General features: G+C 39.6%; 1 protein-coding gene across 1 annotated transcript in view; it reads right to left on the bottom strand.

The window, feature by feature from the left end:
* Positions 1-12,843, bottom strand: part of ARMC1 (armadillo repeat containing 1) — a 28,692-nt gene that overhangs the window by 3,911 nt on the left and 11,938 nt on the right. The window contains exon 3 of the mRNA XM_084260210.1: positions 2,476-2,665. Within this exon, the coding sequence (XP_084116336.1) occupies positions 2,476-2,665 (190 nt within the window). The remainder of the gene's footprint in view (positions 1-2,475; positions 2,666-12,843) is intronic.

Genomic DNA, 12,843 nt, shown 5'->3' with positions numbered 1-12,843 from the left:
TATGTAAGTGAAATAATTCACATTTTTGACAATTTAAAAAAATAACATTTCCAGATAGGCTACATTTCTCACACACAGGAAATATATTTGATGCAAAGATGATAGGTTTCCTTGCATGAGTCAAAGTCAAAACTACTTTTGGACCCAAGAAGCAACACATTCGCAGCTCCTTTGCCTAAATAAATAATTTATGCTCACGTGGGTGCATAGCAATTCTGTGACAGAATCTGGCTTTTTACTCTGAGCTCCTGGGTTAAGCCACAGGCACATCCATTTAATACGTCAGTTAAAGCCACATTTTTAATTGGTGATAGATAACTGGTGAATCGATTCTTAAAGACAAAACTTATCAAGGTCCACAGAGGCTCCATAAAAAGCTGGAAGCTTGGCAGCTACCAGCCTTGCTGTACGTAGGTCTTTTAGAAAGCATGTCTAACTACAGCAACTGGGCACAGACCCCAGCAACGTGCACCTAGGCATCCTTCTGTGTGGTACCCCTGAAGCATGGGCACAGGGTAGGACAGGTGGAATACAGGTTATTCTCTCACACACCTTGTATGCTAGCAAGTAGTCCTGCTAGACCACTGCACTCTGATTACCATATTCTAATAAACATTACTCAAATGTAATGCTTCATTTAAAAAAAAAATTTTAAGGTTATAATCAAAGTTGATGATTAGATCTTAAAATAAAACATCTGACCTCACCCTACAAAACCACTGACCTTTCCCCTCCCTTCCTGAAACAATCAATACCTACTATTTGAGGTTCCAAAATCCACAAGCATTTGTAGGATTTGTAATCATTCCTAACAGCAGCTTCTTGTTTCACCTCTAAATGACAACACACAGGTGAACTGAGAACACGGCACTTACAACCCCATGATGACTTCCTATGCCCTTTACCACTGCAGGAATAAACTGCTGAATGAAACTAAGGTGCTTTTAACGTTCACATCCTTCATTGCTCCTCCAATCCCATCTTATCCTGCCATTTAAAACAGTCTTATAGGGATGTTTAACTGCTGGGTGGGCACCTGGAGTATCGCTAACATGTCTTTAATCACCTGATGAAATACAAAGCTATGTACACAGTAGACATCTTCAGCCAGCACAGAGTCAGATTTTTCTTTTCTTCAGCAATGTCCTAAGAAAACATGCTGGCATGCTCCAGGCAGCTACAGAAGCCTGCAGTTTTCCTCTCTGGCACGGAGTATCTAAGTATCCTACACTTTCAGAATACCTTTGCCTTAGCATTTAAGAGGGAAACTCCACAAATCTCGCTAAATTCTGCTTGTCAAAGAACACAAAAAATGTTTTTACGATAGAATCAGACTACAGCCAGAATATCTAAACTCACAAAGTGGAAGTGGATTAAATTTCTTGCTTGGAGATACCAGTGAACACACCAACAAACTACAAGCTTAAAAACCAAATAACTGATGTACAACTTAACAGGAAACAACTAACTGGACTGAATCAAAAAACTTCAGAGTACAGAAGCCAACAGCGATGACAAAACATTGACTTTCTGGACAGAGCACATGCTGGAAGGACAAAACTGTAAAAAATACTTACTTTGTATAAAGTGAGCTAGAGCAGCATGTTATTTCTAAAGGAATTAACTATGGTCTTATGAAAGCAGTACGACGGGTGTGCTGTTGATAAACTGGGCCTGTGGACACGCTTACTTGGCAAAATGTAAAGCAACAAAGCAAAGGATCAGGTTTGATCATTTAAAATGGGTACAAAACTGAAGATACAGAGTCCGGAGGGCACTTGTGGATAACATGCTTAAACAGTCTACATGCTGTTTGGCAGCCGTAAAAAGGCAAACATGGCCCTGGGGTGTTATCTACAGGGGTATGGTAGATAAATCCGTAGAAGTTATTCTGACATTACATAAAGACTCAGTGAGACCTCATTAACTCAAATGCCATTCTGGTCACTACAGTAGAAAAGATCTCACAGACAATGAAAAGATGTAGCAAAACAAACTCAAAGACAATGCAGCATTTCTAAATTAAAAAAACCCAAACAAACAAACAAAACACAACCAAAAAATAAACAACACAAACAAAACCAATAGTGTCAGAAATCTCTCATTACTGAAAGGAAACTTCTTTCATTTAACACAATACGAGATAGCCATAAGAGAAACTGTTGAAGGCACCTTGTTTATTCCGTTCTTTCTTGGAAAGAAAAAAAGAAAAAGAAATAAAATTAGGAGAGGTGGAAACAGAATGGCTTCTAGAGTAATTAAAAAGCCATCAAGCAAATTGCCTTAAAACATCTTCTTTAGGTATTCTGAGTAAGCTCAATTTATGCAAGATTTTATACGTATCTCATGATTAAAAATACATTCATAGAAACTGCTGACAACTGGTGATGCCACACAAGTAGTCTGAATACATTACTTGGGTGGGCAAAATACATCTCAGCACAAGCATGCCCTACCTACATAAGGTTTCCTTACCGAATCATCAAGGCCATCTATATGCAGAACCACTGTCTTGGCACGCTTATTTGTGCTGCCGAGGAAAAACTGCGCTTTCCGTCGACGGTAATTCATCTCATTCACATTGTCCATGTCTGACATGTTGGAAGACTGAAGGATATCATAGACTTCAGAAGCTAGTAGTTTAGTCTCTCCTGGTGTAGTGGTCCTTGAGGAAAACAGGAATTCAGACTTTTAAGTATTTGGTTTTACATCAGTATTCCAAAGACCTGCTGATTCTGTCCTTGCAACTGGAATATTGTATGTGCTATGGAAATAAAATTCTACAGTTAATATATAGCAAAAAATTTAAAAGGGAGGGGAAGAAATTGAGTAAAATTATTTACTTTCCCATACTCCAATTTTATGTAGAACTGTTAATTCTAGGATCATTATAAACGTGTGTTCTCAAACACGAATATAGTTTACGTCAGTTTGACAACTACAAACCAAACACAGTCGAAGATGCCCAGTACACCACTGTTACTTTGTTTGCACCGAGTTGTTCTGGTGTAAACAAAACCATCTCCAACTGCCCTATGATAGGTTTAATTTCCCACTTTCCCTGTTACATGATAATTTCTCTACAGAGCTGTATTTTTTCATAACATTTTCTTCTCCAAAGTTACTGAGCATCCCAGTTTCTCTTAAAGAACCTAAAAGTTAGTTCCAATCAGACTAAAATTTGTGGCATGAACTGTATGATAGCATTTGTTTAGAAAGAAAAAAAATATAGATAATAGACTGAACACATATTAATGTCTTATGATTAAATTACAACTATTTTTAATAAGGTACTGATATAAATCTGTTGTCCAAGTTCATCCGGTTTAATTATGCCAGTGATTTAAAGCCATGGGCAGGAAAAAAAAGTCATTACCCCATCAACTTACAGTTAATCTTACAATGATGAACAACAGCTTTGCTGCTTTGTTTAGCAAACACTAAGTAACGGGTACCTTGGGATTATTTTTTTTTCCCCATGTGGCTTCTGTAACTACCATACATCAAACATGCTTTCCATCCAACCATATGGACAACAAAGAACACTGGAAAACAAGCATATTAGGAGTTCTCAACTTGTGGGGCTCCCAGCTACGCCGTGCCTGCACCCTGTTTTGAACAGCACCCGTTTGAAGAGGAAACCATAAGCTCTTGTGATCAATCATTACCTCAATTGAGAGCATTCAAAGGAAAAAAATTAAAATTAAAAAAAAAGGATAATAAGCAAACAAGCAAGACCCAAAATAGCAAAGCATTTCAGCATATGTTCAATGTTAAATACATGCTTATGTTCTACTTTGCTACAGCAAAAAAGCCTCACCCAACACTTAGGCTAATTCACAGAAACAAGTGCTGGAAACTCACAAAGATTTCAACTTCAACCTTCCATAATTTATTAGATAAAGTAATAAAATGGATGGTAAAGCCCTAGAAGCGGATGTCTTGAGGTAGTAATAAATCAAGCTTATACAAAAGTGACATCAAGATACTAAGAGATTCACCCACCTGTTAGTTTTGGCAAATTCCTTCAACATTAAAAAATAAAAATCTGTCCATAACAAGTAATTTACAATAGAGAATTTATTATTTTTCCCATGAGTTTAAACACAGTTAAGTATGCATGCTATTGAAAGTATTACTATCCCACCTACAGCACCTACTATGCTGTTGGTAAGACTTTTTGCTTCAATCTAATTATATTATTACATCTCAGAGTAAAAAAATAAAATCAGAAAGACAAATAAGAAATGGAATATACTTAATATTAGTCATAATATATAGATGCATAAATATACATACACAAAAGAGAGAATCAAGTTAACGATATGTCAAATATAGAACCACAGGCTGGTTTGGCTTGGAAGGGACCTCAAAGGCCATGTAGTTCCAATCCCCTCCCACGGACAGGGACACCCCCCCACTAGCCCAGGCTGCCCAAAGCCCCATCCAACCTGGCCTTGAACACTGCCAGGGATGGTGCAGCCACAGCTTCTTCACGCAGCCTGTGCCAGGGTCTCACTGCCCTCACAGGGAAGATTTTTTTCCTAATAACTAACCTAAATCTTCCCTTTCAGTTTAAGCCCATCACCCCTTGTCCCATCACTACACTCCCTGAATAGAGTCCCTCTTCAGCTTTCCTGGAGCCCCAGTACCCTTTGGCTACTGGAAGGCTGCAATAATGTCTCTCTGGAACCCTCTCTTCTCTAGGCTGAACAAGGCCAATTCTCTCAATCTGTCTTCACATGAGAGGTGCTCCAGCCCCCTGATCATCTTTATGGCCTCCTTTGGACTCACACCAGAAGCTACATGTCTGTCTTGTATTGGGGACCCCCAAGCTGGACACAGTACTCCAGGTGGGGTATCACCAGAACAGAGGGGCAGAATCACCCCCCTCAACCTGCTGGTCATGTTGGTTTTGATGCAGCCACAGTTGGCTTTCTGGGCTGCAAGCACACATTGCCGGCTCATGTTGAGCTTCTTGTCCAGCAATGCTCCCAAGTTTTTCTGCTCAGGGCTGCTCTCAATCCATTCTCCCCCCAGCCTGTAGTTATGCTTGGGATGGCCCTGACCCAAGTGCAGGACCTTGGACTTGGTCTTTCTGAACTTCATGTGGTTCACACAGGCACACCTTTCAAGCCTGTCAAGGTAACTCTGGATGGCACCCCTTCCCTCCCGCACTTCAACAGTGCCACACAGCTTGGCACTGTCAGCAAGCTTGCTGGGGGTGCACTCAATACACACACATGTGAAATACACAAGTGCCTAAAACCCAAAAATCAACACTGATTTTCATGCATGTTCTGTGCTCCCACACCACAGTTAACGGAGTTCTTGAAGAACTACCGACCTAAGATTCGCTGAACTACTGAAGCAACCTGTGGATTTGGAAACACAAATTGAAATCTGTTTTTATTTGATACCAGTATTCTAAGGTATTCCTAAACCAAGTCGTCTATACACATAACTGTTATGTGTAATAATAACTACTTAGATAACTTCCTGTATTTTTCCAAACAGAGGATTACTACTACCTACCAGGAAGTTGTTATCCCTCTTACATTTAAACCAGAATCCCGAACACAAGGTTTTAATCTTATTAAAAAACCAAATCTGCTGCAAAATAAGCAACCTACTGTGTAATAAGAAGCAGCATGAAACTCAAGACACTGAACTACAAGAGGAAAAATAACAGATATCACATAAGAGTATCAGACTGCAAAACAATCCCAAATAAAGGTATAAGCCAGCTTTATCCTACTTAATGCAATACTATGGGCAAAATTCAACATAAAGCCTTCTACAATTAGTGCACTGATACAATAAACAAATACAAGTTTTTAATTCTATCTCTCATTCTTTCCTTAAAGTAATTGATAAGCAACAGGTGTAAAAAGAATTGGAACCTTAATATCTTTAAGGCAAAAAATATCTGGAAGTATGTGTAATAAACCCTCTGTATCGTAAAACCAAGATGATGCTCAGTGCTGACAGTTTCTCTATACACTCTACTGGTAACGAAAAGATAAATACAATTAAACCATGTGTAAAATTCTAACACAGTAGAATAGCATAAGGTTTTTTTAAAAACAGGGATAATACATGGGCTTTGGTTTTGTTGCCTGAAATGAGAAAAAATTACAACCTTAAGTTGTGAGAGCACTGACATAGACCCTCCCAGCACCTGCACGTTTGCAATACCGCCACTCACAGCTGTCCCACCCAGCCTCCTGCCACCACCCGTGTGTCAGGACTCACACTCAACTTCCCACCACCCCCATTCACAGTCTGGTCCAGCACTTTTTTCACCACTGAACACACAGGTGCACACTACGAAGTCACTACGCAGTCAGAGATTGATTGAGAACGATCAGTCACTGGGAACAAGCTCCCCAGAGACGCTGGTGGAGGTTTTCAATATGCAACTGGACAGGGTATCTCATCTAGGTTGACTTTGCTAGGAAAGATTGGACCAGTTGGTCTTTCTAGGTCCTTTCCAACCAGCATTGTTCTATGATTGTATGGCTAGTGTTCTGCTACCCTGCTATGGAAATTATAGTCTCCAGTTAGAGCAGTGAAGGAGTTGGTAAATCGAGTTGGTTACCACCTCTTTCAGAGGCGGTAACATCTTACATTACTTCAGCAAGATTCAGAAGATGCCTGACAAACCCCCAAATCTTTGATTTTCACTGTCTCTTGAATTCCTGTCATCCTAGATTGTTGCCTGTCCTTCTATTATGTTCACCAAGGCTGGCTGTATAATATGAAGGCAGAATCCAAGTGACATGTGCTGTATCTGTCAGAAGAAGATAGAATAAATAGTTCTCATTTTCTTCAAAATTAAAAATAACTTTGTCATGGTCCAAATGCCACAGAGGTTTTAACTAGCATAACAAGACATTTTTCACAGTTTTAGCTTAACTTAAAGGACACAGAAAATAGTGGCTACAACCCCTGACAGTGTATGTGATGTGGGTTGACTATGCAGACTTAAATTAACATGTAAGCAGCATACAGCATTATGGCTGCCCCACCTGCATGTAATTTAAGTATACACAAAGCATCACAATGGTAATATAAAGGCCCTGAAAACCCTCCTAGCATAGCTGCACCTGATGTAAAGGTAACACAAAGTTATTTTTCTTCCTTTAGAAAAAGCACAGACTCTGAGAAAGACTACTGTGTTCCCCTTTTGGAGAAAGGCAAGATAAAAATATGTTTATAAAAATATATATATGCGGACACACACTTGAGTGTGTAAAAGACCACCCTATCCTTTTTAAAGGATACATAATACTTAAGAAATTTTATGTATACATTTTCAAATAAACATGTATGTACAAATGAATATGGGCACATTACATACACGCTCCTATATGGAAGGAAACAGATGCAACCATAACCCTGCTCAAAGCACAGCAGACCCTCTGCACAAGCACAGACACTATCACATGCATTTCCTTGGTGGCATCCATTGCACTCTGAAGACACATTAGCCAAACAGATAACACACACACCATAACAGCGTTTCATTAGAGTGTTTCTACTGGGTTTATAACCTAGAGACAGGAGGCTTTCAAATTAAAGAGGGCATCTTTCTTTGCCAGAGATTCAATTACATCCCAGATTCTATCAAAAGGAGATTTGTGTCATTTAATTCCAAAAGTCTCACTTCTACACTGATGCTCCTTTTGGCTGAACTTCCTCAGTTCATCCGCTTCCCACAATAAGATGACAGTTAATTACTCATTCATTAAATTTCAAGGCTCTTGATAGTCACCGAACATCCACCTCCACCCCACAAAAAGTGATGGAACATATGTGAAAACCATGCCTTACAGGCACATCAAGGACAAGAAGGTGACCAGGAAGAATGGGCTTGGATTCACAAAAAGGAAGTCATGCCTGACCACCCTGAGAGCCTTCTCCAATCAAGTGACTGGCTTCACAGATAAAGGGCCAGCAGTGGATATTGTCTTTTGACATTGTCTCCTACATAGTCATCATACAGAAGCTAATGTAGTGGATAGCACGGTGTACTGATAACTGGCTCGACAGCCAGGCTAGAAGGTGGTAACCAGGGCCCTGAAATGTAGCTGAAGGCCAGTATCTAGCAATGCACTCCATGGGTCAGTATGGTGTCCAATCCTGTTTAGTATCTTCCTTAACAATATGGATGGATGATGGGGCAGAGTGGACCGTCAGCAAGTCTGCAGATGACACAAAACACATAGGAGCAGCTGATACAGCACAGGGTTGTTCTGCCATCCAGATGGACCTCTACAGGCTGGAGAAATAGGCTGATAGAAACCTCATGAAGTTCAACAAGGGGAAGAGCAAATCCCTGCCCCTTGGGAGGAACAACCCAGCACCAGCACAGGCTGGCACTTACCAGCTTGGGAGAGAAGGACCTGGGGGTTCTGGAAGACATGAAGTTCAACATGACTCAATGTGCCCTTGTAACAAAGGCAGCTAATGGTGTCCTGGACTGCATTAGGAGAAGCACTGCCAGCAGGTGGAGGGAGGTGTTCCTGACCCACTATTCAGCTCTACTGAAGCAGTACCTTGAGTACTGTGTCCAGCTCTGGGCTCCCCAGCACTACAGAAGAGAGATGAACATGCTACAGAGTCCAAGAAATGGTCAGGAAGATGCTTAAGGGGCTGAGAGCTGGGACTGTTCAGCATGGAGAAGAGCAGCCTCAGGGAGATCTTATCAATCTGTATAAATACCTGAAGGAAGGGTGCAAAGAAGACAGAGCAAGTGGTGCCCAGTGACAGAATTAGAGGTAACAGGAACAAACTGACACACAGGAGGCTCCCTCTGAACATCAGGAAACACTTTTTCACTGAGAGAGTGACCACAAACTTGCATGGGTAGCCCAGGGAGGTTGCAGAGTCACCATCCTTAGAGATATTCAAAAGCTGTCTGGGCGTGGACCTGGGCAATGTGGTTTGGGTGACCCTGCCTGAGTAGAGAGGTTGGACCAGATGACCCCAGAGGTCCCTTCCAACCTCAACTGCTCCATGAATCTGTGAACACATTAGAAATTGAGAAGTCATTACATTAATTTAAATAGCAATGTACATGGAGCATTTCCATTTTAATCTACTTGCGAATATCTATTTTCTCAGGTTAAGAGTATTTTAGAAGTTAGGCTTTTCTGTAAGTAAATCAGTAATATATTTAATTCTTCTCCAAAATATTTTCCTTTTGTATTGTTTTCCAAATAGTTTTGCATGACATCTTACATACCTCTAATGCACCTGGTAATTAGAAAGGCTAAAATATAAACAGCTGTGTTAATTTTGCTTTGATGTCAGAAATTTCCTGGTCCCATATTTAGACTTACAGTTTACTGTTCAGTCGTAAATTGTTTTCCCTTAAGGCACCATAAACTAAAGACAAGACTAGAAAAGACTGAAAAACAGAAGCCTTCATTCTCAAAATCATGAGACAATTTGCCAATGGCATTTCAAGTGTTTTCACCTTAGCTTATAGCACTATCTTACTAACCACAGTCATTAAGGAAAAGTTACTGACCTAATTAGAAAAATAATTTAGGAACTTTTAATACAAAGCTTAAAAATCCAATAGTTTACTGGTTCAAACACAACAATGATTTTAGGAAAATACTGCTCCAAGTTTTCTCCCTACAGGACTTCTTCAGGAGTTTGCTTAGCACAATAATCATAAATTTAGTACAGAGCCACAAATGAGATCACACAGGAGTACCCAAGAAGTACTGCTATCTCAAGTCATTTCACAGCATAGATCAAAATGTCAGTGTATATAAGCTCACTCAGGAGTTTGCATTTTTACTCTCTCTTTTAACCAAATCTGAAGTAGTTCTAGACTACTCAATTTGTAATCCAGGGATCAATTTCAGCCTTGTACCAATGTACCTTTTTCCCCAGGGTTGCTCAGGAATAAGAGATGCAAAGATATATTCAACTTCTATCTTTAGAAGGGGGCATCATTTATATTTCATGATACATGGAGAAGGCTTACAGTTCATTACCGACACAGGGCTGAGAAACCCCTGTGAGAAGAGAGCAACTAGAGGTCGATTCTTTCTATCTCAGAACAGTCCACTCCCTGAAACTCTGTTAAGACCCAAGCAAGGAAAATGATACCCAAGAGCTGTACAGTGGCAGTGCAGCACCTAGACACATGTAACAGACACTTTCATGTAACAGAGTGTCTGTACAACATATTTTTGGTATGCATGGCCCCCATAAGGGAGGGAGCACAGCACAGAGCCTCACAACTCACGGGGAGAGGCCGTGCCACAGCTGACCAGGAGAGGTGGACATGCACTGTATGGCTCATCACTATGTTCGTGCTCACAAGTACTTGGGGAAACAACACAGAAAAATTAATACTAACAGCAGGTCTGCAAAAGAAGAAAGCTAGCAATGGTGAATGAAAGGTTAACTCAACCCACAAGACTACAGAAACATATTTCAAGCTTTTAAAGTCACTTCAGGTAAAATTTGCTTTAGTAACAACTCAAGGAGTTTTACATACTAATGGAAAAATAGTACCTTAAACCACAGGGGGTTTTTTTGGTTGTGAGGGGGTTTTGTTTGTTTTTGTTTTAAATTTGCCACACAATTAAAGCCTAACAAATATTAAGAGTCAGAAAAATAAAAATGTCTATTATACAAGTTAAGGTTCAGGCATTTGTCAAGGTGTCAGCTAAATCCTATACTAAATAATGTACTCATGAATTAAAAGTAAAAACAACTCTCTGATTTACATTATAGTACTATCACAGAAAGATGCTAAGTCAGTAAGAGGTAACAAAGATCTGAATGCATCATTTTTCTTCAAAATTATCTGAGTACCTTTCTAAAAACTTTGAGAAAACATATGATCACATAGAAATAGATATTTTCTTTTGATCCTAATCCTTTTCATACATACAAGTATCTATAAGGCAGAATTAATGATTTTCCCTAGGATCCTGCGTAGTGATATTTTTGACTATCATTTTATTTCTGTAATGAACCTCATTTGCTGCAATAAACACAGTATCTTATATGATACAAAAAGCACAAGTAAGAACTTAAGGGATTGGCATGCATTCCATCTAAATGTATGTTAGGTCAATGTATTAGAAACCTTAAAACATATACTTTAAGGTAGAGATTTAGTATTTGATTTAATTATGGTTAAAAAATGGGTAACAAATTGATATTCGTATCAACTATGCCTTAAGGCCACTGATGTCTGTTTCCAGGTGACCAATTTCTTTCAGAGCCCGTTCTTCCTGTATTTAAAGACAGGAATTGTCTCTAGCAATAACTAAAGGGAGCTGTAAGCTGCAAAGAACTGCTACATTTTGTAAGGGAGTAGGAAAATCACTAATCCTTGATTCTAGAAGTGAGACACAGTGATTGACATGGTTTTGATGAAAAGTTTGAGCATGAATGACAAGCCTAAAGAAAGAGCATAGTATTAGAGAAAAAGCAATCTGTTTCAAGACAGTTATCTGATCTGGCTGGTTTTATGGCTGTTCTGCTCCAGTGCCAGGGCAAGATTCTTTCTTATCTCCAAGAATGCTGCTCTTTCTTGTGAGCTTTTAGTGCATCTCATGACACGGTGAGCTCACAAGCATATGGCTGCTCTCCTGACTCATTCCAAGCACCGGTCAAGTCATCTGAAAACAACCTGAAAAAGAGCATTACTTCAGCCCACACTTCCTTACAGTCGCGGCACGGTGTAATCACTGTGCCACCCAGCACAGTACACCTCAGCTCCCTCCAGCCCCAAAACTCCCAGTAAAGAGCAGCTGACAATAAGGATTACCACCTGCTTTCTTAACAGGAAGAAATAAAAATCCTTAAGTATATAGACAGCAGGATCCATGTGCTGGCCAAAAAGAACGTATCCAACATAGCAGCAGTGAGTTAACAATACAAAAAATACCTCATGGGCACAGAACAGGAAAAACCATGTAGGCTTAAAGCGGTACACTGAGCTGCAGGACTACCAAACTCCAAGTGAAAAAAGGCAGCTGCACTGCTTGATAAATCTAAGCAAAGCCTGGCTGCAGTTGTGTTATGTGACTGCACACCAATGGCATCAAGCATGTGCTAGCTGCATGTCACCTTTATTTACTCCAAGGCTGTTGCACCATGGAAACAAGGCAAGGTCAGGCAGACTTTCCTAGAACGCTTTCTAGACCTGCAAGATGCCTCTCACTTGGCAAGTCTTCCAGACTCTACTTACACTATTAGTCGTGACAGTTTGACCAGGAGACACTAAACTGAAAAAAAAGTTTGAAGGTGAAAGCCTATGTCTTTAAGTTGATTTTTTGTACTAAACAAGAGATACCTCACTCAAATTAGGAGCAAGGACTGAATTTCCCAGTTGAATTTAAGACATATGCCCACTGATCCAGGAAATTTTTAAAGAAACCAAATGTAAACATTGTGATGTTCTGTATGCTGAAAAAAAGGCTAAATATCAAATATAAATTGTAAATCTGAGTAAAATCACAGTGCAATCCCATTAACTGCTGTAAAATCAGCATCTGTGATATAATCTTGAACATCCAGCAAAGTGAGCTATTACCCATGCTTAGAACATTTCCCTGTTTCATTCCATTGTCCTCTATCACAAGAAGAAAACGAACTTTCAAGAATGGGATAACAGATTTGAACATATGCCATATGTTTAACCCAGCTATTCATCCAATTTTGTTTAACTCTTGCTATTTATATGCTAAATGGAAGATAACTTTTGATCTTCCACAGCTTGGTATCTACCATATGGACATATTCTCCATCTCAAAAGAAAAAAAAATAAAAAAAATCAGGGCCTGTTAGTCAACTAAACTC

The sequence above is a fragment of the Gallinula chloropus genome, assembly GCF_964237585.1.
Source record: "Gallinula chloropus genome assembly, chromosome: 2".
Classification (NCBI taxonomy): domain Eukaryota; kingdom Metazoa; phylum Chordata; class Aves; order Gruiformes; family Rallidae; genus Gallinula; species Gallinula chloropus.
Note: the sequence above shows the minus strand (reverse complement) of the source record. Positions and strands in the feature narration are given on the sequence as shown.